The sequence below is a fragment of the Thalassophryne amazonica genome, chromosome 22 (assembly GCF_902500255.1).
Source record: "Thalassophryne amazonica chromosome 22, fThaAma1.1, whole genome shotgun sequence".
Taxonomy (NCBI): Eukaryota; Metazoa; Chordata; class Actinopteri; order Batrachoidiformes; family Batrachoididae; genus Thalassophryne; species Thalassophryne amazonica.
Window position 1 is genome coordinate 28,176,049 of NC_047124.1, and position 27,874 is coordinate 28,203,922.

Sequence of the window (27,874 nt, forward strand, 5' to 3'; positions counted from 1 at the left end):
ATAGCGTGGAGAAAAGTTGCATAAACTTAACATAAACAGAAACATACCTTAAACATAGGCCTCGATGGTACAACAAAAATTAGCACAACAGAAAAAGTGATTCAAATGCAAGCTTCAATATGAAGGCAAAAAATAAAAACACATAAAAAAAAAAAACCCACAAACAGGCATTAATATAAATGAGCAAGGAGGCAGAGCACCTCGGTAAACAGTTTATTACAAAACCATCTATTTTAATCAAAAAGCAGACATTTACAAACAACTACTACAATCAGGTGAATAAATGAGAAAGGCGGAAGGGGGCGAAAACGCACAGAGAACCTATAAAAACGATCTAAATAATGTACACAGTACAGCAAGCCGGGGGGAAGGGGCGAAGCTTGCGGTGGTGTGTGCTGTTTTACTAGTTCTATGCAAAAAGAAGCATCAGTGGTATCTTCATGTCAAATAAAACATAAAAACAAAAGAGCTGTATGAAAAGTTTTTTTTTTTTTTCCTTTCATCATTATAGGAGAAGATGTTTGGATAACAGCCTTACACAGGTCAGCGTCTTCCATCCACTGCACTTAGCTCAGGCAGACAGGATGAACACAGAGAGAAAGACGGGCAGAGGACAGGATAAATGAAGGGGTGGAGGACGAGGTGGTAGCTGTGCTCCTGTCCGCTCATGCAAGCTTTGGAGGTTCACGCTGCACTGAAGTTGTTCCTGCCGTTCCTTCTGTCCGTCCGTCCTGATCCTCGTTTGCCTGAAAGGTGTCAAACGAAGGGTGGAGTTTGTTTGGAGGCAGCCCAACAGTCAACAATGATTCCCCCTCACACATCAACCGCAAACACTACACATACCTAGTGTGCACCAAGGCTGGGCTCAATTCAACAGCTATCCAACTCGCACTGCCCCGATCCGGGAACAGACGACTGTTTCACAGTTAGGGTACACCAGTATGTGTCACTGGCGCACCTCCAAAAAAAAAAAATCAAAGTGGTTACTTTGGTGAAGTTATTCATCCATATCTAACTGCTAACTGGGGTACTTACAGTGGGGAAAATAGTATTTGACCCCCTGTCAGTTTTGCAGGTTTTCCAACTACAAAGAATGTAGAGGTCTGTAATTTTTATCGTAGGTACACTTCAACTGTGAGACAGAATCAACAACAAAAAAAAAAAATCCAGAAAATCCGTATGATGTTTAAATAAATTTGCTTTTATTGCATAAAATAAGTATTTGACCAGCCAGCAAGAATTCTGGCTCACACAGACCTGTTAATTTTTCTTTAAGAAGCCTCTTATTCTGCACTCTTTACCTGTATTAATTTGCACCTGTTTGAACTTGTTACCTGTATAAAAAACAACTGTTCACAATAATTCAACACTCCAACCTGTCCACCATAGCCAAGACCAAAGAACTGTCTAAGGACACCAGGGACAAAACTGTAGACCTGCACAAGGCTGGGATGGACTACAGGACAACAGGCAAGCAGCTTGGTAGAAGAGAACAACTGTTATTATTTATTATAAAGGTGGAAGAAACACAAGATGACTGTCGATCTCCCTCGGTCTGGGATTCCATGCAAGATCTCATTTTGTGGGGTAAGGATGATTCTGAGGAAAGCTCAGAACTACACAGGAGGACATGGTCAATGACCTGAAGAGAGCTGGGACCACAGTCACAAAGATTACATTAGTAAACACATGATGCTGTCATGGTTTAAAATCCTGCAGGGCAGCAGCCAGCACATGTCCAGGCCCGTTTGAAGTTCACCAGTGACCATCTGGATGATCCAGAGGAGGCATGGGAGAAGGTCATGTGGTCAGATGAGATCAGAATAGAGCTTTTGGAATCAACTCCACTTACCATGTTTAGAGGATGAGAACAACCCCAAGAAAACCATCCCAACCGTGAAGAATGGGGTGGAAACGTCATACTCTGGGGGTGCTCTTCTGCAAAGGGGACAGGATGATTGCACCGTATTGAAGGGAGGATGGATGGGGTCATGTATTGCGAGATTTTGGCAAACAACTTCCCTTCCCTCAGTAAGAGCATTGAAGATGGGTCATGGCTGGGTCTTCCAGCATGACAATGACCCTAAACACACAGCCAGGGCAACTAAGGAGGAGCTCCGTAAGAAGCATTTCAGGTCCTGGAGTGCCTGGCCAGTCTCCAGACCTGAACTCAGTAGAAATCTTTGGAGGGAGCTGAAACTCCAAACCTGAAACATCTAGAGAAGATCTGTATGGAGGAGTGGACCAAAATCCCTGCTGCAGTGTGTGAAAACCTGGTGAAAAACTACAGGAACGTTTGACCTCTGAGAGGAGAAAAAAAAAGAGAAAAAAAAAATAATCATACATTGTGATTTCTGGATTTTTTTTTTTTTTTTTTTAGATTATGCCTCTCACAGTGGACATGCACCAAAGATGAAAATTTCAGACCACTCCATGATTTCTACGTGGAGAACTTGCAAAATCGAAGGGTGTTCAAAATACTTATTTTCCTCACTGTAGATTGTTTTATACCATGGTCAGTGAGAATTCCATATCTAACTGGCGTGCATTATTTTCGTGTATACGCACACGCAGTTCGGCGAGTTAAGTCACTTGTTATAATCACTCCGCTCTGGTTGTCAGCATAGCAACGCGCAAATCAGTTGGCACAGATCAGCTGTGATAAAACATGGATTTCCAAGTGAATTTTAATATTTTTGACCAAAATAAAATGTTTGAGGAATGGAAAGAGGAGGAGAGCAAACGAGAAGAACAGCAAAAGCAACGGCGTAAAGATTTAACATCAGACGAACTGGACAAGATTCAAAACGGGAAAGAAGAACGGTTCTATCCTTGCAGGCTCTGCATCAAAACAGTGAGCGTAGTTTCTCGACCTGTTGGCCGCAGCTCCACACAGCAGAGAGGGGGCGGTGTGAGTGGCCCGCTGCAGTGCGAGCCCGCAGACTCTGTACGCGCGTCGGAGACAAAATATCTTGAGACTGGTATAAAATAGTCCCAAATACTCTCACATTTTAATCAAGTTCTGTTAACTTAAATAAATATGTGTGTTAGCTCACTGTGTGGGACCATGGTAAAAGCGGATTAAACAACTCGAAGCCGTGCATTATACGGTTTGAATGCTTCACGTTGTGGTGTTTTAGACTCCGCGTCGTGCATTCAAACCGTATAATGCATGCCTTCGAGTTGTTTAATCCTTACATATAGTAGGCCAGGGATTTTCAAAGTGTGGGAGAGTGACCCCCCCCAAGAGAACAAATTAACAGCTGCACCACCCACCCCACCCCCAAACGAGACACATACACACAATTACATCTTCGTGTGTTTTTTTATTCTTTTACACATTAAACACATTTTAAATATATTATGTGTTTTTAAAGGAACTGTCTATGCATTTACCATTTTACAGCCATTGTAAACACTCATCTTCAACTGCTTTTTCCAGGTTCGGGTTGCGGGGGCAACAGCTCCAGCAGGGGACCCCAGACTTCTCTTTCCCGTGCCACATTGACCACCTCTGACTGGGGGATCCCAAGGCATTCCCAGGCCAGTGTGGAGATATAATCTCTCCACCTAGTCCTGGGTCTTCCCCAGGGTCTCCTCCCAGATGGACGTGCCTGAAACACCTCCCTTGGGAGGCGCCCAGGAGGCATCCTTACCAGCTGCCTGAGCCAACTCAGCTGGCTCCTCTTAACGCGAAGGAGCAGCAACTCTACTCCGAGCCTCCCACGGATGACTGAACTTCTCACCCTCTCTCTAAGGCTGGGGATACGCTGTACGATATTTTCAATCGTTGTACTTGGCTCCAGCTCAAACTGTGCGACAAAACCGCAGGGTTTAAAAGTTCAGACCGCACGATTCATGTTCTCAAACTCTACGGCCCGATGCTCTGTTGCAATCTGACTGCTCACATTGTACATTCAAAAACCACACGTCGGAAGCTTTTTTTTTTCTTAAAAAAATTTTTATTTCATGCCTATCAGCGCGCACAGTGAGTGAAATCAGGTGGGAGAGACTGAACGTATATGCGCGCGTGCACACACAGCAGACAGCAACATAATCCATGAGAGGACGGTTAAAAAAAAGAAAAACATTTATAACAGGTGTTGCTACTTACACTGTTGTATAAACAAACTATATTTCATACGAAGTCTTACAGCTGTGCTCATCTGTCGTAAATCCTGTTGTCTGCTGTGTGTGCACGCACGCGCGCGCGCATATATACGTTCAGTCGGCCACCGCCTGATTCCACTCACTGTGCGCGCTGATTGGCATGAATTTTAATATGATATTAGGTTATTGCGAGGGAAGACAAAAATTTGAAAACCACTGCAGTAAGCTTTGATAGGGAAATTAGTCCATTTTGGTTACCTATGAAATATACAATAGTTCTGGCAGCCCATCAAAACTGACAAAACTTTGTTAGTCATTTCCACTTTGTCATTAAACCAAACTTTATCTTTAAAATCCACTTATGTACCCGACTGTAAAACAGGCCAAAAGAACATGAAATAAGACAAGGTCTCACGGGAACTAATCAATTAAATTCAGATCAGCTTCTGGAATCAGGAATAATGATTTCATAATTCACTGTCGTGATAATTTTTGTTTCAGTGTTGAGCGTGGATTGTGCACAGCCCTAGCACACGCACACAACAACATGTCATGCAAAGTTTAAACAGGAAGATGTTTGTGGAGATTCTCAATCATTCAGGTCACAGTGTCCAAGCAGGACAATTCAGGTCAACTGGACTTTTTTTGTTGTTCCGTGAAGTTGTTCCGCTCTTCATCCTGAAAAGCGGAATCAGTTCTAGTTACTACTAGAACTCATTCAGCTGTTTCCTTTTTCCTCTCTGACATTAAGTTGTGTTGAACTGTTGATGTTCATGTAAATGGATATTCTTGCAGGTTGTTTGATCTGCTAGTGCAGTAAATTTGATTTTGTTTGTATGAAAAATTTCTAGTACGTTGTTTGACTTGTCAATTATTTGGAAATTCTGTTTTGTAGTCACCCCGCCGAGTGTTAAAACTGAAGAGCAATACGTCCTCAAAGAACTAAAGTCCAGTTGACCAGACAACTCAGTTGCATTTAAACAGGAAAAAAGTACAACTAAGTTGTACCTATCAACAAAGTCACACACTGAGGCAACTCCTCACTGTTACTGAAAACTGAACTGAATAATTCTAAAGTTTTTATACGCGTTTACATTTTCTGTTCTTAACAAGCAACAACATCCAGATACAACATAATTTCTCTAAAAGTATCCATCTGTTCCAGTATGTCAATATAAGACAAACGGATCAACCGGTGCTTAACTTTGTTGGACCAGAACAATACAAAATGCAACATACAGTATACCTGTCTGCTATCTGCTGGACATGTCTGGGACTGCTGCAGGAATAATCATCATATGGATGATGGAAATTAGAAGCAGGTGCAGTTGAATCTGCATGTTTTCTTTAAATTAGCGGCCCCTCCAAAGTGTCTTTCGTTACCAAAGTCTAGGAGCGAAGGACACAGAGGCCACCACAGCTTGTTGCTTTCAAAGTTTCAATAAATATTAACTTCCCAATTGCAAGGAAGTGACATGATGCCATTTCTAAAATTGTATTTACTTCATACCTTAGCCACTGAGTTTTATCACTACAATTCATATATTGTTTGCTGCTGCTTAGCCATTTAATCCAACCATTTTTCAATAGGATGTAGTAGGCCTCATTATACTGTACCTAACGGTTGAGCTGAAATACACCTTTTTAATATGGTTTGTTGCAGCCACAAGTACCTAACCAACAAAAACATTTTCTTTACATCCAATGATAATGAGTGAAACCCAGTAGGTGTTTCAGGGAAGAAGAAGAAAAACAAAGAACTTGTGTGCTCAAATTACAACCTCATCCCCACACATTACTTAGCTTATGCTCTCAACATAGCTTGTGTCCAAATTAGTCATGAAACCACTGTGACCATTCTGCCTCATAAACAGTTAAAATAAGTTGTAGAAAATATTGCCTCCCAATTCTGGTCCCCAGGGACCTGTAGCTTTTTCATTTCTCCTGCTCTGCCAAAAGTTGTCTGTTAGGTCTTGGTTGGTCCCTAAGGACCAGAATGGGGAATCTCAAATACACGACACATATGTAAACACTCCAACCACAACTATTGCGTATAATAATGTTTAGATACTACCTGAAGAGAATAATAAGTATAAGAGAATTAATTAGTAATTTGTACATATAATTAGTTTATTTGGCCTATGCAATGCCTACAGGCTGTGAAATATGCTAGGCATGGAGTAATTGGGCAAATCTCTAGAGCCAGATTTGTTTTTATCCTACACATTCCCATGTCATTTTCCAGCTAAGATGGCGAAAAGAACAGTTTAAATCTTCTGACATGCTTCTTAAAGAGAGTAACGTACCTCTGTACAAAAGCTGCATTTTTAAGTAACTGCATGGATAGTTGCAACAACAATTTTCAGACACTCAAGCAATACAATGTTGACAAAAAGTAGATTTGCACACAAAATTAAAAAAAGGACCAGTGACAACACTGCCCTCCCCCAAATGCATGTCAATATTTGAGTTAACAGAATAAAAACTTTAAGGTAAATTTGAATATTTCACTATGAACTTGTATAAGCAGCAGTATTTCTCATCCCCCCCCCACAATAAAGTATGGCATGCAAGGTAACAGGGTACTATTAAGCATTATCATTAAAGCTATCATGAACATGAATATCATGGCACTACTGGACTTCCAGTAATTTTTTCAAGTCATTTACGTCAATATGTTATGAAATTACAACATTTGATACATAAAGTGATTTCAAATATCAGTTACATTATGTGCAAATCAAACTATTTGTTGTTAATGGTAAGAATTTAACACGTGTACAATTACCAAGGCAGAACAGGAAACGGCCTCACAACCAACAAGTTACTTTAGTACAAATTTCGTATGTGACGTCTGAGACAATAGCATTTGTAAGGAACAGAGGCCTAATTTAATCCAACCTTTCAGATTTGAAAACTGAACATTCTCATTATTACTATTACTATTCAAACCATTAACTACAGCCAGACTACATTAAATCAGAGAGGCGGAGTTTAAGGAACACTCTTCCATAACTGCTTAAGTGGGCACAGTCAACAAGGACCAAAGTTCAGCATAGAAAATGCTGGTGGTGAAAATTATGGTTCGGGGCACCGTTTGCACTTGAACACCTACAAAAGAGTGTCACCAAGTTAAATTTAATAATTTACTAAATATATTTAACACACAATATATAGTAATTAAACCTGCCGTTTCTAAAAAAAAACAAAAAAAAACAAAACAAATCAGGAATAAGAATACTATGGTAGATATTTGTACCACACAGCAGCAAAGTGACAGACAAGAAAACATGTCAGAGTCACACCAGGGTCAGACTGTACACAAAATACTGCCACTTGTAACCCACCGAACATGTAACTTTATCCCGATACAACACATAGCCTGACATGCACCACATTTAACATTACGTCAATTTCCACATGATATTTACATCTTACTTCACCTTAGAATTTCTTTATTTATTTTTGCACCCACAGTCAATTAGAAAATGTTGCATTCACATCTGCAGTTAAAGTTTGTTCAATACAGTTTTTTTTCATGATGCTTTTGCTAGTCACATGAAGGCTGGTTCGTGATACTGCATTACATATTCATTTCAAGTTAATAGCCTGAAAGGTGACGTTACCCGATTTCAATTATCTTACACAATTTTGACGAGGAAAAAAAAGTCACAGGACCATTTTACGATGACTGCACCGTCATACTTAAAGAATGTGCAAGAGAAAGTACCCGAAAAAACTATGTGACCCTGGTTTGAGCAAAGACCGATTATTTTGGAAATCAGTGTTGTGATCTCCAGTGCACACAAACATACACACCTACAGGCAGAATGAAGAGAGCATAAAGGTCATTTGTGCTTGCCAAGAGACACTCACTCATATAAACAAGTAGATATAAAACATTAAAGCCTGAATATGTGCAGAAACTAGTACTTGCAATACAAGAACCATATTCAGAACCAAATTTTTAAGTCGAAACTGCTGTGATCTCAATGGATATAAGCCCATATCTGGGCTTAATTTATGAGCAGTTTCTACATGTAGCAAATTACTGCAAATCTCATGAACATTTAATTCACACAGTTGTAGTTTTTTGCCATTCCACAATTTACACATTTGTGACAATTGTTTGGCCTTGTGTCCACTGAGTATCTCTTAAAGCATGCAAGATACTTGGTGATAACCAACTACAAAGATTCCTACTGAAATGCTACATTAGAAACAGTATTATTTAAGATAAAGTTCTACGTAAGCTTAGCTGTTGCAAAGTTAAGTACTGGTTGTTGAAATGGTGTAGAAATCTTAAACATACAATGTCTGGTAAAGAGGTTCCCAGTGGACACAAAAGCTTACTTTCCACTAATCATTAGATTTGGCAGAACTTCAAATGGTGCATGACCTGCACAGACACCTACAGATCATTACCAACACCACTTACACATTTGAGGCTGTAAATTACATATACGTTGCCTTAAACTTTCAAACAACTCAACAGATTTTATGTTTACCAAACAATAAGATTAAGATCAAAGGTTTACATACACTGATAACCAAGCCAAGGTATCTGGAAAAAACATTTATGGCTCCTTCACAACTCTGGTTACTCCTTTGGATCCACCTCTAAAACATGCAAGGTGCCATAATTAATACATAAAATCATGAATCTTGGGACCATGCAGACTTGACACATTTGAGAATGTTGGGGTATTTACTGGGAAAGGGACCGATGCACTCTGCAAAATGAAGGACATGAAGAAGGCTCTATCTGGAAAATCTTAAAAAAAAAACACATTGGTTGTCATTGGGTTTTTCAACAGAACAATATCAACTACCACCAAAGGTATCAGGTCAGTCACAATCAAGGTGTCTTAAGCTGTGTCACATTAAGACAAAAATCAAAGTAAGTACTTTTCTTTGAATTGAGACCCATTATGAAGACCAATGTCTAGTGCAACATAATCCAAAATTTTATTCATGTATCTCTTTGGTTGGTCCTTCCCTGGAAGTCGAAGTTTCAGTTTGGCTCTATATCTTTGCACTGTCTGACGCACTCGTTCCCTATGTAATTGCTTTCTTACTGGATCCTTATTTCTTCTATCTCCTTCTGTTTTCTTATTCTGTCCTTTTCTTTGATAGCCTCATGTCTAGCAGGGTCTCCAAGGATCTTTTCCCTATATTTTCTTGTCGTTCGTTCCCTGATGCACCTTTTCAGTTCTTTCTTCATTTACACCACTACTGCTGGTGTTTCGTGTTTTAGCACTTAATGTGCAAGTTCTTTTGGGCCTCTCATGTTTTTTATCAGTCCTAAACAAACAATACTTCATCCAGATTAAACTATTTGCAGATTAGATGAACCTAAAACAGACAAATGTGAAATTGGTGATGTGGTTAATTTGGAAATTTTGCGTAGAGTCTGTGACAAATCTTGAATTAATTTATGTCTGATTATGTAACTGTCCCACTCACTATTTGAATTATAGGACTAAGTCAAATTTTGGTGTTTGTAAAACAGGTATCCACATAGACCAACATTATAGCATCTTATAATTAGTATATTTTATTAAAAAATAGTGCTTTGTGTTTAAAAAATAATGGTTGAGCCAATTTTAGAGATATTATTCTGAATTTTGAGAAGTCTATTATAACTACAACCACAATTTATCACTCTGGAGAGTGTTGAATACCACAGAGGGTTGAACTAAATCAAGATGTGTAGGATACTTTCTTCTATTGTCATATAATCGTCCAGGTACTATTTTAAAACTATATGTCACAGACTCTACACACATAGAGTCCGTGACACGGTGCTACCTATAGCCTTCATCATAACAGGTATAGGACCTAATTATTTATTCCATTCAACTTATATCCTCTAAATTATCCTAACATAGGACAATAAAACTACCTAAGTTACATTCACCATGCTATTATTTTTAAATATAGGCATGTCACGGACTCTACAGGATTTTCTGAACATCTGAGACCATGCAGTGCGATCATCGCCAAAAACAAAATATTGCTCTGGTCGCATTAAATCTTTTTGTTTATTTTTTAGACACCCTTGAGACTTCAAATAACATTATTTAAAGACCCAAAGGATGACTTTTTATTGTTTTCATTCAGCATTTCCATTCAATATTGTCTTGAAAATGAAATTTTACAACGGTGTAACTCATTTCTGTAAAACTATGTAGCTGTTTCTCGGCTCACCCGAAATTGATGAAATTTTCTGGAAATAGAAAACAGACATTTGTTTATATCATAGAAAAACATTTACATAAATACTACCACACCTTTATTGTTATGCAATAAAACATGCTGCATCAATTTTAAAGTGACACAGAATAATGCCTAATTTCATTTTAAAATGCACCACGTTTCTGGTCATAACTTGTTAAATATTAGGATTAATCAAACCATTTTTTCGGCAACATGAAGTTTTTTTTCATATGCAGATGCTGAAAGCAAAAGTACATCTTCATGACATATGATTTAGTGTTTCTGATATGATAACATCTGTATTTTGTATCTATAGCCTTGATTGTGACCAACCCGTATGCTGAAATGGCATGCAGACAAAGTTAAGGTCCCCTGACACTTGCACAACTGATCCGTGCACTTGCATGCACTCTGCTGTGCATGTGCGCAAAGAAAATTCTGAAATGTTCAAAACCTCCATCATGTATTAATTATGTGAGCTTCAACATTGCGCAAACAAGTCAAAAACACTGCATGTAAGTTCAAATGATTGCGTCAGCGCACCACATCAGAGCGCAGGTTGCCCTGAACGACAATAACGAGGTCTGAAATCTGCCATAAACACGGGTGGGATCATCACAACGATGTGCATGCAAGTCGTGCAAGTGTCAGGGGACTTTAAAACTGCTGGAAATACCACCTCAAAATACCAACCCTAATCCCCCAAAAATTTCTGAAAGGAAATTCGGGAGGGGGGGACTTTGTCGTAAGAGGCCCACAATATAGACTATCTAATATAAATCTATTTAGAGGAATGTAATGAAAATTCAACAAGATCCAGTGAGAAGCTTTGCTATCTTAAACCGATTCAAGTTAATCAATTCCACCAAATGTTAACAGTGTACGTAAACCTTGGATTTGCTGAAAATCTGATATAGTAATAAAAGTGGAAAATCGAAGTATATCCAAATAAATTTTGGGACTAACTAATATGCAAATTGTTTGGTAACATTAAATGTGTAGTATTGCAGAAAACAGTTTTTAGCCAAAGCGTATGCAAATATAAAGACCTGACTTATCACACAGCAGATGAATAAAATTTAAATATTTGCACTCGTTTTGACCACCTGCCTTCAAATGAGCTTAATGATGTACTGTTTCCTCACAATTACTGACCTTTCATAAACAAAAGATGGACATTCCTTCAGCAACTCAAACAGAAACAATGCCCCACTTATATTACTCAGTATGAACACCACACTGTGAAATAGCAAAATACTGTTTAAAAATAGTGTGAAATTATCCGTTTAACTCTGTAATCAATGGTTAGCAGTGGTTTACATCTAATATGCAAGCTGTGAATGAGAAATATTAGCTGGGGCAACGTACTACTGAACAGGGATGCTGAAGCCGCAATATAGTCAAGATGGACAAAACATAAGTTCAGTCAAACCTGGCATTGAAACAACTCAAACATGGTCAAAACCAAAGTTCAATTTGCAGTTCCAAATATTAACATTCAACATGCCCAATATGGATATGTAAGTTACACAATAGGGGACAATGTCTACACACAAAGATGACAAATTAGCAAACACCCAGATTCCGTGACAAAAAGGAAGTCTAGGAAGGTTGTCCTGCATTTGTATTTTCCTCAATTTGTCTGTTAAAAAGGTATAGTCTCCCTTGATTTTCCACACAATTGACAAAATTTGTTTTGTGTAGAAACCTCTCATAAAGAACCTTTATTTCTGTGGTATGCATTACAGCTAACTGCATTGGCAGTATTTATTTTTGGGAGATTCCATGGCAAATTATAGAGCATTTGTTGCTTGAGCTCTGTCAGAGAAAAGCATTGCATCTAACAGTATTGACAACTGATGCAGTAGACCTCTATGTGTTGTCTGACCCGTCTATCAGATATCCAGCAGTGAAGCATGGCCAGATTTTATCCAGAGTTCTTCCCAATGGGCGCTCTGGTGGTGTGTATTTACTAGCTGTGTCTTTTGCTGTAATTTACCCCTCATTTTTAATGGGGTCACTTTCTGTCGCAAATGAAGATCCACCATGCCTCTGTGGCTCTATGATGCAGACATCAAACTTTGCTGTTTATGAGTCCTAAAGGCCCCTGTCATCTCTGACGCTGCTACAGAAAGTGTGTATTTTAACCTGCAGGAATCAATCTATTTAAAAAAAAAAAATTAGTTCACCCATCTTCAACGACTTATCTGGGATCAGGTCATGCGTTATTTGGATGGTAATCAACACAATTATAATGGTGCCATAGAACACCATTTTATGACTTAAATGGTTAATAATAATAATAAAAAAAAAATACTAAAAATCAAAAGGGACTACACCTTTCAACAACTGACAATGTAGTAACCAAATTACTTACAGACCAGTATCATGCAATTTAATCAACAATCCAAAAGGACTTGTCCAAAAGCCAGCAAAAAAACCACACACATGGTACCATCACATCATTTACAAGTTACACATTTGGGCCACAATGAATGTATTCAGTTTTACTGAACCAACCAGCTCACCTACAAATATTAAATGAGACTTGTGACCAGTTCAAAAACATGGCCTGAGTGGGAAGCAAAGCTGGTCATTAACAGATTTACAGATATCAATGCAATGCCACCAATAAAAATCAGGGCAAGGCATCATAACGTTTCTCCAGTGACTATGAACCTGTTGCTGATCACAGACAATAACCGATCTGACACTGTGTGTATTAAGGGCAGCTGCATTTGGGCAACAACCACACCCATCTTGTACAAGTCACCAAACTTTATACATTTTTTTTTTATTCATCCCTCATCAACAACTGTACCATCATGCAATCAGGCAGAATCACAGTATCAATATACTACATCAAATAGACATATTTTTTAACAACATTGCTATGAATGGAATGATTATTTGTTGATCTAATGACAATATCACATGACTGCACACTAGGCAGCAATAAAAGATACATGTGTACTAAGGACCGCAGAAACAAATCAGACTTCCATCTGAACCATTCCCACATGCCTGTCACCTGATGAAACAACTCAAAAATCAAAATTATTGGCAATAAATAATTGCCAATGCCACATACAATAAAGACAAAGGAAAAAGTCTTTCTAAACTCTGTCCATTGGCCATGCCTGCTCGTAAAATCCCAAATACAGATAATTTCTAGTCATCAAATTGTCTGTTTTATCCATTTTTGAATTTTACAGTGACAAACATAAATGGTTAATGATTTTGTAATTTACCAACATCAACAGGCTTATAGACCAAAAAGTCACAAGTTTTCCAGACTCAAAATTCCAGAAACTACACGTTTAATTTTTAAAATTTGATTTAAAATCCTATGACAGATACAAGTCTTAGATGCCTTTTTTGTGCAAAATAGCATAGGCAATACACAAAGTGTGTAAAATACACATCTAACAATATAAGTAATAACAGCAATTACACAAATATGCAAATTAAGTGGACTCACCTTACACTTACCTTAAACCAAGGAACAGTTTATTAAATTCTTTCTTACTTACCTCTTCTCCCCTTCATTGGTCAACAAGGTTTTTATATTTGGTCCATCCATATATAACTCAGTGGCACAAAAACACTGTTAAAGTGTTTAACTAGTTACGGACGTCACATGAGCCTTTGAGTAAAAGACGGTGGTTAAAGACGGTGAAGCTTTTAATCTGATGAAGTAGAGAGTTGGCAAGCAATCAAATAGAAATTTTTAGCACTTGACACTTGTGGTCTCTTATTTTGAAAGTAGTAAAGGATAGGTTAATAAGGGCTAACTTGGCTGGAAAAATGGATAGCTGCTAAAAGAAAGAAAGGTAAGACCCACCTCTCGCCGTCTAGCGGTGTCGGTACTCCCGCTCCCTCTCTCTTTCCCTGTCTCGATCCCGGTCCCTCTCACGGTGGCGGTCACGATCCCGGCTGCGTTCCCGATAATAGTCCTCATGCCGGTCACGGCTGCGGGATTTGTGTCGTCTGCTTTTCTCTCTGGACCGGCTATGGTCACGTTCCCTGGAACGTTCCCGTCTGGTAGAAAGGAGAAGAATTATCACATCACATTATGCTCAGGGTTTCAAAATTATTGAATGACTGTCCACTTGGCACACAACAAACATCAAAATGTCAATCCGGCGACCACTGCCTCAACAAATTCAGTGTCAAGTTCAGTGTCAACCTGAAATGTTACCTGGAGGCAGAACCGTAGCTCTTTGACTCAATGCCATGAAGACAGTCCTGCAAGGAACTGATGAGGACCTTACAACGGTCATCAGCTGACACTTTGGACTGCTTGATCAGGCTGATTGCTGTCACCAAGGTCTCAATAGCACTGCCATAGTCAGCTACACACAGAGACCAAAACAAATTTGCATTAAGCCTTCTTTTAGTATGGGCAACAATTATTCTTTCAAGTGCAACCAGAAGATTTGTCTTTATGCAGCGTGGGCTCTGTATTTCCACATTACCTGCACTGGCATCAGACACAGCTCTAGATATGGCGCTGGAGGAGATGGCTCTGTTCCTGTTCATTATCTCCTCAAACTCTGATTCACTCAGTGGAGTCCGTGATGCCTCCATATCACTAAAAAGTACAAAGCACACAGGTAATAAGGTATAGTACGGTTTAGCTCACCGGTAAATGTGACTGTGTGACTGCACCATGACGTAATAATACAATGGCATCCACCGATCGATCCTTACCGTCCTCCAGGACCATAGTCTCTCTCATAAGGTGGACGTCCATATGGGTCATTAGGTCCAGGGGGGCCCCTGCTGTCATTGGGAGGCATGTTGTTGTTGCCAGGTGGAGGAAAGAAGGCGGGGTTGACATGTGGAGCTGGTGGCGGTCCTCCTGGTGGTGGACCCGGCATGTGGGGAGGGGGAGCCAGAGCCATTGGGGGCCCAATAGGACCTGGGGGGCGAGGAGGAAATGGCCCAGGAGGTGGAGGACCCTGTTGTGGGGGTGGTGGACCTGGGGGAGGACCATAACCTGGAGGAGGGGGACCAGGAGGCAGGGGCCCCATTGGAGGCTGGCCAAACTGACCAGGGAAGAGAACAGGCGGAGGAGGCCTGTCACCACGACTGGGAGGACCGGGAAGGGGTGGTGGGAGGCCCTGGCCAGGGGGTGGAGGACCCGGAGGACCAGGAGGCCGGGGGACCAGGCGGAAGACGAGGTGGTCCTTGCATCCCACCTGAAAGAAAAACAAAACAAGTGCAAGATTCAATGTTAAAATCTTGTGAACTTTTTCTTCCATCTATGTTTCAACAGACATGATGTACTCAGCATCTGTTTCTAGTCAGAGAAATAAGAGAACTGGTTGGAGTCATTCAATGGTATTTGTTACTTTGATTACAAAACTAAGTTTCACAAGAAATTAATTTTACAATGTTCAGCATTGTAGCTAAATTTTAAGGCTCTTAAATACAACCAGTGTATTTCATATCTACAAATACTGAAGTGCTGACTAACAGGTCAGCTACAATTGACTGACAAGAAGATATTAGAGACATGGAACAGTAGTCTAGTAAGAAGAGCAAGCTGTAGCTACAGGGAAGAACAACAAAAAATGTCACTTTGCAAGAAGACTATGTTTGCACAATTTTGCTAATATTATACTGACATGATGCAGGAAAGGATGTAATGTTACTCCTGCAATAGTAAACTTTCATTAACAAAAGGGAACAGAGATTTTTGTTCACAGAGAACAAGCTGCACTCAAACTAATAAAATGGTACAGAATGCATGCAACACAAACTTCAAGGACTGCTGGAGCTGCCACAAACAAAACATCACAGACAGGTTTACAAGTGGGACAAAGACAATGAAAATTATGGAGGAGCGCCAACATTAGATTTGCAAATATTGCAAAAATCATGGGACATTTTAAAGATCACTGCACAAGAGCTGGAAAGCCACTGTGGCTGCCCTATGTAGTGGACTAAAAAGAAGAGATTGCACTCAACCAGGAAGAATGATACAGCTCACATGTGTGCAACACAAACTTGAGTGTTTGCTTAAGCTGCTGTTATCAAAAGCCATTTTAAGCAAATAAGGAACTTGCCCTGTCTAGAATTTCCTTTGGGATGAATGAAGTATCTATATCTAACCATCTCTGAAAAATGTATATAAAATTACAAGACATGTTTCAACACTAGTCAAGTGATTTGTCATTAACAAGCACAACAGAACTTCCAATATGGCTGCCACCCTGGCCATTACTTCAGATGAAGACAATCTGCAAAATATGAGGCTGCAATCAAAAACTAACAATCACAAGGACCACGAACACACAGATGATTGATTTCCCACCAAAATTCCGACCCCGTTTTGAAATTTGGTTACTTTGCTGACTTTTTAAATGGCTCTAAGCCCTTTTATCCAGAGTGAACAAGGGAGAAGCCCAAGGGACTAACTATATTGAGTCTGGAATCATCAGTTATCAATGTCCAGATTCTCAGTCAGAAGGATGAAAGGCGGGAGGCAAAACCATTTTGTGTATATATTTTGTTTATCTGGGAAGAAAATGAGCTTTAGTAACAAAGTCACTACCATCCACATCTATAGTAATTAGGTAGCTGTTCCAAGAACATGAACTACACGTGATTACTTCGTGTAAGACATGGCTGAGGTCAAACTGTTCACTGAGAATTGAGCGGTTCTGTGTCCATTTCTATTGTTTTAATAAAAATAAATCTGAAATTTTGGCCGGTCCAAAACTGACTCAAAACAGCTCAAATAACAGACACCTCTGAAACCCTTCATTTCAAAAGTTCCATTAACAATGCAATGAGTGATTTAGACAAATTCACAAATTGGATTATCTCTCGGCCGTCTGATACTTGAAACACCAGCTGTACTAAATGGCCTACCAGGCACAATATTCATAAAACATTTCACAAAGGTAAGACAGATCATCTCACAATGAAAACAGTGTTCACACTGGACACAAACCCTTCTGACATAAAACCTAATCCCCTTTATCCCAAGTGGGATTTTAATGTTTCTGCATGTATGTGAGATCAGGATACATACATTTATGTTAGAACTCACAACACAGAACTCAGGTTCTACAACGTTCTGACATGATTACCGTATTTCCTTGAATAAACGGACGGGCGTTTATTTTTTTCCAAATTGTGCTCAGTGAGGCAGGCCTTTTATTCAAGGCTGGCGATGAATAAAATGCTGACTGCTGGCTGCACTGTAACATGGTGTTAAGTTTCACACACACATCCCTGGATGTGGTGAATCAAAGACACTTCGTAGCCTGATACGCACCTCCCAAAAATTTAAACTCCACGTAACGACGGAGACCACAAGGGCTGTGACTGGTTACTTTTTCCAGTTTCTCTCCTTCATCTCCAGTCATATTTTAAAAGTTTTTACAGTGTGCATGCTGATTACATTTCAATCACATATCATATAGAGGAACTTTCGGCAGAATAGTCTGCAAATATGCCCAACTTTACAACAACGAGTGGAAAAACTAGAGATGCTCAAATAACCAGCAACTCATGCAGGAAAATTACATTTGGTAACAGCAGACATGTTCCAGTCTGTTTCAAGTCCTCCATCATAGTTCCAGTCCCCAAGAAACCACGTGTCACTGGACTTAATGACTACAGGCCTCAGTCTTTTGTTCATGTTAATGAGTCATTCACATCATCAGCAGAGTCGTCAAGGGAGCCATCAGGAGAGGGACAGCTGCCCTGTCATTAGGAGGGTGCTAACTACAGCACAATAGGTGCTAATTAGAGCTATTGTTTAGTCACTAGCCTATAGCAGTCTGCCTCTCGGTAGGAGGGGTCTGGTTAGATTTAAAACTCCAGCTTTTGTGATTTCTTGATTATTCTTCTCTACAAGAGTCAAGACAGAAGTCAGACCACCAGAGCAAGAATTTTAGCTGAGGAAGACTGCGATTTGAAGCGAAACGTCCTCGCGTCAAGCAACCCAGTCCAGTCGAAGATTCAAGCTTCTCTACTATGACTACAGGCCTGTGGCTCTCACGTCTGTAGTCATGAAGACCTTCAAAGGCCTGGTTTTATCCCACCTGAAGTCCATCACCGACCGCCTCCTGGACCCCCTGCAGTTTGTCTACAGAGCCAACAGGTGTGTAGATGACGCCATAAACCTGGCCCTGCACTCCCCAGGAACCTACGCTAGGATCCTGTTTGTGGACTTCAGCTCTGCATTCAACACCACCCTTCCGGCTTTGCTCCAGAACAAGCTTTCTTTGCTCCACGTGCCCGACTCCACCTGCAGGTGGATCACAGACTTCCTGACGGACCGGAGTCAGCGTGTGAGGCTGGGAAAGAATGTCTCGAACACTCGGGCTCTCAACACAGGATCTCCACAGGGCTGTGTCCTTTCCCCTCTGCTCTTCTCCCTGTACACTAACTGCTGCACCTCCATCCACGACTCTGTAAAGCTCATCAAGTTTGCGGACGACACCACCCTCATTTGACTCATTTCGGATGGGGATGAGTCTGCCTACAGGAGGCAAGTGGGCCGGCTGGTGACCTGGTGCAGCAGCAACAACTTGGAGCTCAACGCCAAGAAACAGTGGAGATAATCGTGGACTTCATCTAAGGATTTGTCGGCTCTTAGGCATAGGTGCAAGAGACTTATGAAAACTGAGGAAAAACTTTTGTTTTTCTTCTTTTTTCTAATCTATATCCTTTGATGTTTCTCCAGTGTTTTCTGCCGCAGCTCCTATGATGTGGGGCACAGCTGTGCTCTGAAATTTGATGCCGGTGTTGCAGACTGAACGTTCCCCTCTGTAGATAGACCCCCTGCCTTCACTGTGCATGCGTTAGTTTGGCGCGTTCACAGAGATTAACAGATTATCGCCTCGTTTCTGCTTAAAACTGACTTTAGAATGAATTAAGAGGTTTTACTTTGTCACCTGATGGTTAACAAACCCATTATTCACTTTGATCGCTTTGGGTGTACAGAGTCAGACTCAGAGAGTCAGCCTCAAACGCACTGGTATTGCTCTCTGATTGGCCCCCCATCTTTTATTATGAAATAATGCTGAATTTATGTGGAAATGTTTGTTGTACAAAAGCTTCAGAGATCTGTCGCTGAGATAGATGATGACTGGAGTGCAGTTTTAAGCAGAAACGAGGCGATAACTGGTGAATCGGTGCTGACACTCCGAAATGATGCATGCACAGGGAATGTAGGGGGACCAATTTGTAGGGGTGGGCCGTTCAGTCTGCAACACCGGGCTGTACAGCCTCTCTGCTCAGCTCATGGTGACAGACATTAAGTTTGGGCTTTTATGGAGAAACATAGGCCTATAGGTGTGCTGGATTTATCACACAGGGCCAAATGAGAGTATTTCCAAAACGTGATGGGACACCACAAAATAAATGATGGAGCATAATGTGAAACGGTAGGTGTTTTCTATCATTATGTCATTCAAAGTATTTGTGAGATACTGAAATATTTGTTGTCAATAATAGTATGAAATCATTTAGGAACAATAGCTTGCTAAAAGACCAAAAATTAATAAATAAAACAACCCCAAATCTAATGAAGTTGGGACGTTGTGTAAAATGTAAATAAAAACAGAATACATTGATTTGCAAATCCTCTTCAACCTATATTCAATTGAATACACCACAAAGATATTTAATTTTCAAACTGATAAACTTTATTGTTTTTGTGCAAATATTTGCTCATTTTGAAATGGATGCCTGCAACACGTTTCAAAAAAGCTGGAACAGTGGTATGTTTACCACTGTGTTACATCACCTTTCCTTCTAACAACACTCAATAAGTGTTTGGGAACTGAGGACACTAATTGTTGAAGCTTTGTAGGTGGAATTCTTTCCCATTCTTGCTTGATGTAAGTCTTCAGTTGTTCAACAGTCCGGGGTCTCCATTGTCGTATTTTGCGCTTCATAATTCTCCACACATTTTAAATGGGCAGGCCAGTCTAGTACCTGCACTCTTTTACTACGAAGCCACGCTGTTCTAACACATGCAGAAAAGCGACTTGGCATTGTCTTGCTGAAATAAGCAGGGACGTCCCCAAAAAAGACGTTGCTTGAATGGCATGTGTTGCTCCAAAACCTGGATGTACCTTTCAGCACTGATGATGCCATCACAGATGTGTCAATGCCCATACCACTTTGCATCTGTCCATTTCAAATGAGCTCAGGCCCAGAGAAGGCGGCAGCGTTTCTGGATGTTGTTGATGTATGGCTTTCACTTTGCATGGAAGAGTTTTAACTTGCACTTGCAGATGTAGTGAACTGTCTTAACTGACAATGGTTTTCTGAAGTGTTCCTGAGCCCACGTGGTAAGATCAAAGATGGGGCGAGGATTACCGATTTACACAATGATGTTATTTTTTAATGCAGTGCTGCCTGAGGGATCGAAGGTCACGGACATTCAATGTTGGTTTTCGGCCTTGCTGCTTAGGTGTAGAAAGTTCTCCAGATTCTCTGAATCTTCTGATTATATTATAGAGTGTAGATGATGGAATACCTAAATTCCTTGCAACTGAACATAGAGAAACATCGTTCTTGTTTCACAAAGCGGTAATCCTCGCCCCATCTTTGATTGTGAATGGCTGAGCCTTTTGGGGACGCTCCTTTTTACCCAATCATGACACTCACCTGTTTCCAATTAACATGTTCACCTGTGGAATGTTCCAAACAGGTGTTCTTTGAGCACTGATCAACTTTCCTAGTATTTGTTGCCCCTGTCCCAGCTTTTTTGGAATGTGTTGCAGGCATCCATTTCAAAATGAGCAAATATTTGCACAAAAACAAAAAAGTTTATCAGCTTGAACATTAAATGTCTTTGTGGTGTATTTAATTGAATATAGGTTGAAGAGGATTTGCAAATCATTGTATTCTGTTTTTATTTACATTTTACACAACATCCCAACTTCATTAAAATTGGGGTTGTATAAACAAATAATAATAATAATGAGTATAAGGTACTTGCTGTTGTCAATATGCTAAAACATGGGCACAATAGTCTGTGATTTAGTGCTTAATAATGGTCAGCTATGTGAAAAGCTAAGCTTTAGGACATTTAAAAAATAAAATTAAATTAATAAGCAATCGCTAAAATCAACTGAGGTGTTTCACCTCTAGTACGCCAGCTCCCGTTCCTGCCCCCCGGCGGGAAGGGATTGAAACTCATATCCAGAGGGTCATCTTGGTGCCTAATCACATCTGGTCTCATGCCCGAGCCTAATGGGGGAGAAAGCAAACCAATCACAACCCCTTCTCTTTTAAAGAATTTCCTGATGTAATGGCTTTTCATATCCCAGCAACAAAGCGCCCCAGCCACTAAGCAAAAGAACAGGAGCGCAAAAAAGTGGGATCAAGGGGAAAAGACAAGGGAAAGAGACAAGTGGTCAATTCTATTCCCGTAGTCTCCAACTAGAGGTTAAACAGTGAAAACCCACTGGCAACAAACACTTCTTTTGTTTTGCTCATTGTTTTTTGTTTATATTACAGCATAATAAAGTTCAAATCAATTACCATTATGAGCATCAAGTACTTTTAGCTTTGACCCGCAAGCTGAAGTTATTTAAAAAACAAAAAAAATTTTCTCCTCCTTCCATTTTCTCACACTGCAGTCCACAATGCCTGCTATCCTATAATGCAAGTGCACACTACATACTGTATATATAGATGTAGGTGATGATTACACAGAGTTCAGTGGGTCTTCATGGTAAAGCAGTCAGTCAGAGATTCTTAAGATGTGTAATGATGGAAGCTTTCAGCAAACGGCTTGTTAAGAAATGGTATTGGAAACTAAGTGAGCAGAAATCTTGCAGCTAGTATTGTTATATAGAGGGGTGGGTTGAGCAACTGCAGCTGAAGAAGGACCAAAAAACAATAATAATAATTAAAAAAAATTGCAAGATGGGATGAAGGCATGCATGAGCAAAGCCCTGCCGGGGGGAGATTTAAAACTGACAGATCATCCACAAGATTATAAGACTCCATGCTGGTGCGAGAGTGAGCAACAAAGCCTCGCCTGTGCAAACAGAACAGCAGCCAAGACAGAAAGCAAAAGCTCTTTGTTTATAAATGTTCAATTTAAAAGGTGCTTGTGGTATAGCAATTATATAATATTGCTTTGCTTCTGAAAGAAAAAGCAAGCACACAAATAATTACTGTCTGGAAAGTGAAGATAAAATTTCCAACATGAAAACATTTTTCAGTGTTTCAACCAGGTCTGAATCTTACGTCAAACATTTCATTTAGTTGGAGTTGTCAGAGCACCAGAGCTGCTGCGCTGACATCCACAAACCACAGATTAGGGTCAACACTTCGAACTCAAAATGTCAGTCACATGTTCTTGTATGACAGTTGACAAATAATTATAGTTACATTGCAGAGACTGTAGAATAATTCTTTAGGTGAGTTTACCAAACAAGACAAGAAACTACAAGAACAGTTCATAAATTTTCAAGACTGACTGCTAACTCTTTGGAACACTGTTTCCATTCTACTGGCAAAAACAATTGTTCAACTAACCAGGGAAGTGTGGCGGTGGCCCTCCAGGCCCAACAGGGCCAGGAAAGCGGTCTCCTCCAGGTCCAGGGGGTCCAGGGAACCTGCCTCTGCCTCGACCACCCATGGGAAAACCTCCACGAGGGCCAGTGCCAGGGGGACCAGCTTTACCCTCCCCAGACATTTGGCCTGACTGGTTACCTGTACAACCAACAACCAACACCAGCTCACATTATTACCAGTGTAAAACGTAACAAATTTATGCAGGAGTATACATATGAAGACATGGTTGTGATCATTTCTTTTGTTTGTTTTGCTGTGACCTTTTAATGGGCTCCATTGCAAGTCATTACAAACATACAGGTACAATGGTTATTAGATTAGATAGAACTTTACTGATCCCTTGGGAAGACTCCCTCAGGGAAATTGAGGTTCCAGCAGCATTGTATAGCAGCACACAGGGTACGAAGCACACAGAGTATCAAAAGTGAAAGTAAAAAGAAAAACACTTTGCAACAATACACAACAAACACCAGACATGCTGATCAGTACTGGCTTACTGGCTACTACTGTTCCTCTCATTCCCAACCTCTGTCTCTGATGTGATGTCTGTATGTGGAAAGTGAGTCATAACTATTTTTCTTTTGTAAAATTACTATTATTTTACTGTTATTCTTTTTGCTTTTTTGTTAGCGGTTCATTTTATCATTGCATTTTAGGCTAAGTTGTACTGTTCTTGCAGAAAGCAGTCACAAATCATAAACAGGCTCAGAAAAACTAGCAATAAGTAACTGCTCTGCTGACTGACCACAAATTAAGTTTCTAAAATTTTAACTGCCAATTTTATTGCAGATTTATCACTTCATCATGAAAAAGTCAGAGACTATGTAAATGCTCAGTTCAGAATTTGAAACTTGCTGACTGTATCTTGAACTGTGCAGTTGCTGTGCATCATAAGTGATCCACTTACTTTTGCGTGACTGCATCTCAAACTGGCTGAGGGACTGTTTGTTGCATGGTGTGACTATAGGATTCTGTCCATGAAGCTCCCTCTTAGACAGAAGCTCCATAAGCTTCCTGGATGATGCATCTGAGCCCACACACACTAAGGCAAACCTGGAAGACACAGACACATGCACACTCATAAAATTCTAGGCTGATGTCCTACTTTTAGCGCATAGATTGTTCCCCCAGATTCTTGTTGGGCATCCTTCTCCGATACATGACTGGACATCGACCTGTAAACCTCTCATGCACAACACTCACCCTTTCGACTGGCCATTGGCTCGGTTTTCAAAGAACTTGATCTCTATCACATCGGTGATGCCAATCGACCGAATGGCTTCTGTCAAGTCCTCATCTGTAGTCCACTATAAAAGACAGTATGATTGGTATCAGTACTGTTTTGCATAATTTGAGAAATATTTGGGAACACCTTTAATTTCTATTTAGATTTGTATCAGTCACAGCATTAGACAGCACCGTTTACAATGGCATAAGCATCTCTTGCAAACCCCCCCCCCCCCCCCCCCACACACACACCCAAAAAAGCAGCTTTACAAATTGTAGTCAAAGAGCACAACCTTCTGCAGCATGAACAAAGAAAACAATTTTAAAAAATTATAAAAGACTCACCCAAGTGAGGTTTCCAATGTAGAGTGCAATCCTTTTTCCTGTGTAAGTGTAAACAACATTGGGTGGCGCACTCTTTCCACCCTCTGTTCCACCAGGTGTAGGTAGTGCATCCAGGTAGTCCCGGTCTTCTGGAGCGTCACCATTATTGGCTGATGGCGATATTACATCATCATACAGGTCAATCTGCTCGTGAACTGTGTACTCTGATTCCTGTTGAACATAAAACCATGAACTAAGTTGTTTAAAAGTTAGTTACTACTAGAGGTCAACACTATTTACACAACAAAGCTGTTTTTTTTTTTTGCTTGTTTTTCTTAAGCTTCTTAATTTTGCCTGTTAAGGGCACCAAATTGATGCATTTAACTTTAAAATGTACAAAATGTTCATCTGGGGGAGTCTCCACCCCCAGAAGAGTGACCAAGTTCCACCCATCACTTTCACAAAATCCTGTCTTACATTTCAAATGTTTAGATAAAAATCTCTGTTAAGTGTTTGGTTAAATGCGGGTGTTTTCAGTGCAGGTTCCTGGTTCAAGGCTATCCCTGCCCATCTTCTCCATGTAATGTGGTTTTTCTGTCAAGAAGTGCATCTGGCATAAAAGTAGTGCCAAATCAACATGGATCTGCTGTGGTGAAGCTGAAGGGACTTTCTTTTTTTGTTACTAAATACAGTATGCTTCACAGATGTACAGAAAAACACAGACAAAAAGATATTTCTAAAGCATTTAATTACACTAAGCGTTAGTTTATTTGAAGATATTCAATCTGGCCAACAATAAGTTTAATATTGTTTGTTAGAGAAGCAAAAATTAATATATAAAAGAAGGTGATGCACAAAAAAAAAGTGGCTAATGCTCAACCCAATGCTAACCTTTAGGCTAAGAATGCTAGTTTACCAACTTCAGATTGTACTCAGGGCTGCTTCTGGCTTTTGCTGCAAATTAGCAAAAACTAGAAGAGCACTTTAATTTGTACGGATTTTATGCAGAACACAAATTAAGAGCTTGGGAAAGAATTGTTACCTTAGCTACACAAGATGATGTGTTTGACCTTTTCCATTTTTGTCTATGCAGCCTTCAAGCTAGAACTGAACAAAGCTACTAATTTTGAAGGTACAGTGTTATAATATTTTGTACAAGCCAGTGTGGGTACTGGTAGAAAAACAAAATTAACACAGGAGAGACATAAATAAATTCCTAGAGGCGCGCACACGCAAGTCACTGGCTTTTCTACAGCGCATCGGGGAAGTATTCATAGTGCTTCAGTTTTTCCACATTTTGTTATGTTACAGCCGTGGTGTCCAAAGTATTCCAGAAAGGGCCAAGGGGGTGCAGGTTTTTTTCATCAATGAAATCACCCGCTGGAGTCAGTTGGTAGTTTTGACAGGCAGCCAGCTGTAGGAAGAGTCCTGGTGGATCCTTCAGAGTAGAGCCATTACAGAAGCAGTTGATTACAGACCCACTGCAGGGTCTGCAATCAATGTAGAGAAATGATCATTTTCCCGACAAACTCCCTCAAAAACAATGGCCGCTCTGAAAGAGCGATAAGGGAATTGTTAAGCAAAAAGGCTATTGATGTCGGTGAATCAAATCATTTCTTAACAAGTCTCAAAAAGAACCGGTACCCCATACCCATCCCTAGACTATGTTCATGATGGCCCATTTTTGCCCAGTTTATTATAGAATGAAATATTTCTGTAATTATTTTCAAGACTGAAATTATTTTCTTCACTGTTTGAAAGCCTTTATATGTGTTTTGTGATTTGAGACATTATGTGCATGTGTGTGTGTATATATATATATATATATATATATATATATATATAAAGAAAAATGCAGTTGAAAATGGAGATTTAACCTCTTAAACCCTAGAGTCCCCAAATTTGGGGACTTGCCCTGTTTTGGAACATTTGAAAACTCATAACCAGCCAATGCTGACACCAACATACACTTATTATACATCAAAATGTCAAGCGATGTCTCCTCTACAAAAGTATCCACTTCAATCACATATCAACTAACCATAGGAGAAATGTCAGCCAAATAAAGACATAAATCGGAATTCATTTTTGGGAAAAAAAAAAACTCATTTATTCCTACCAGGTATTTACTTTCATTTTTTTGCATCCACAACATCCCCTAGGAGCTGTCTTTTAGCTGATCTAAACCTTTGCATTTTTGACCTTGTACAAGCTGAGAAAAATATCAATGTATGGGTATGTGATTTTCGTGAAATAGGCTCTAGGGCAGGGGTGGCCAAGTTCGGTCCTCGAGAGCCACATTCCTGACACTCTTAGTTGTCTCCCTGCTCCAACACAACTGAATCCAATGAAAGGCTCATTAAAAGTCTGCTAACAAGCCTTTCATTGGATTCAAGTGTGTTGGAGCAGAGAGACAACTGAGTGTCAGGAATGTGGCTCTCGAGGACCGAACTTGGCCACCCCTGCTCTAGGGCTTAAGGGGTTAAAGAAAACCATATGAGGAAACGCACAGACTCATGAATAAAATGAAAACAGTTTGTTCAAATTCTTTCATATTTTGCACACTGATGGTCCCCTTGACAGCCATGTACATGCTGGCCTCAACTAAAAATTTATGGTTTTGGAGATACTGGGTTTTGCATCTGAACTCTATACACACATATATATATATATGCAATTAATTAATCGCAAACTTTGTAATCACATTTTTTTAATCCTATCGACATCTGGTTTCTGTTGACAACACGTTACATGACAAAATAAAAACAGCCACTTCCGCTCGTGGCCTGTGTTCACTCACTGAGCGACGCGCTTGCTAAAAGTAAAGCGGAACATTTCTGGAAAACTTAATGTAACAGTTTAACTGTGATAGAAACGTTTTTTTTTATTATTATTATTATTAACACTCCATAGATAGTAGCTATTTAAAGTGTGGATGCAGCATTTCCGAAAAGAGCTGCCAAAAGTAATAAATAGTTTGCTAGCTTTAGCGCGTTAACCTGCCACGAAAAGGCCGCACACCTGAAACAATGGAAGAAGATTTCTCTGAATTTTCTTTAAAAGCACATCGCATTTTGGCGCCAGATATCAGCAGTTACCTACCACATGACGTTAGGTATCTTTCGACATAAATAAAAGTTGAAATTTTAGCGAGCTAGCTCTGGCTACAGGCTTTTAGCATGTTGACAGAAACAGGCCTTTGAGCGCTTGCAACTCATAACACTCTTTAATTCCCCACTAATGACGCAATATCACATTTATGCATGCGGAAAAGCAGAATTATAATCCGCACCGCGACGAGTGCGGAATTAATACCTGGTTAAATTCCTCCTCGACGTCGGCATAGATATCGATATGATCCACACCGTCCGCCATCTTCCTGCGAACCGGAGCTCCGCCCGGCGGTGCAGCACAAACACTGGCAGAAAGG

The 27,874-nt window shown here is 40.0% G+C and overlaps 1 protein-coding gene across 1 annotated transcript; it reads right to left on the reverse strand.

Annotated features, from left to right (window-relative positions):
• Positions 1 to 497: 497 nt before the first annotated feature.
• Positions 498 to 27,874, reverse strand: LOC117503820 (cleavage and polyadenylation specificity factor subunit 6-like). The gene is given in 12 exon segments (XM_034163074.1): positions 498 to 745; positions 14,174 to 14,370; positions 14,531 to 14,684; positions 14,808 to 14,923; positions 15,043 to 15,492; positions 15,494 to 15,533; positions 21,451 to 21,555; positions 22,855 to 23,031; positions 23,801 to 23,946; positions 24,097 to 24,200; positions 24,466 to 24,675; positions 27,760 to 27,874. Coding segments are annotated over 11 exon segments (1,749 nt in total). The 5' UTR covers positions 27,820 to 27,874; the 3' UTR covers positions 498 to 745; positions 14,174 to 14,183.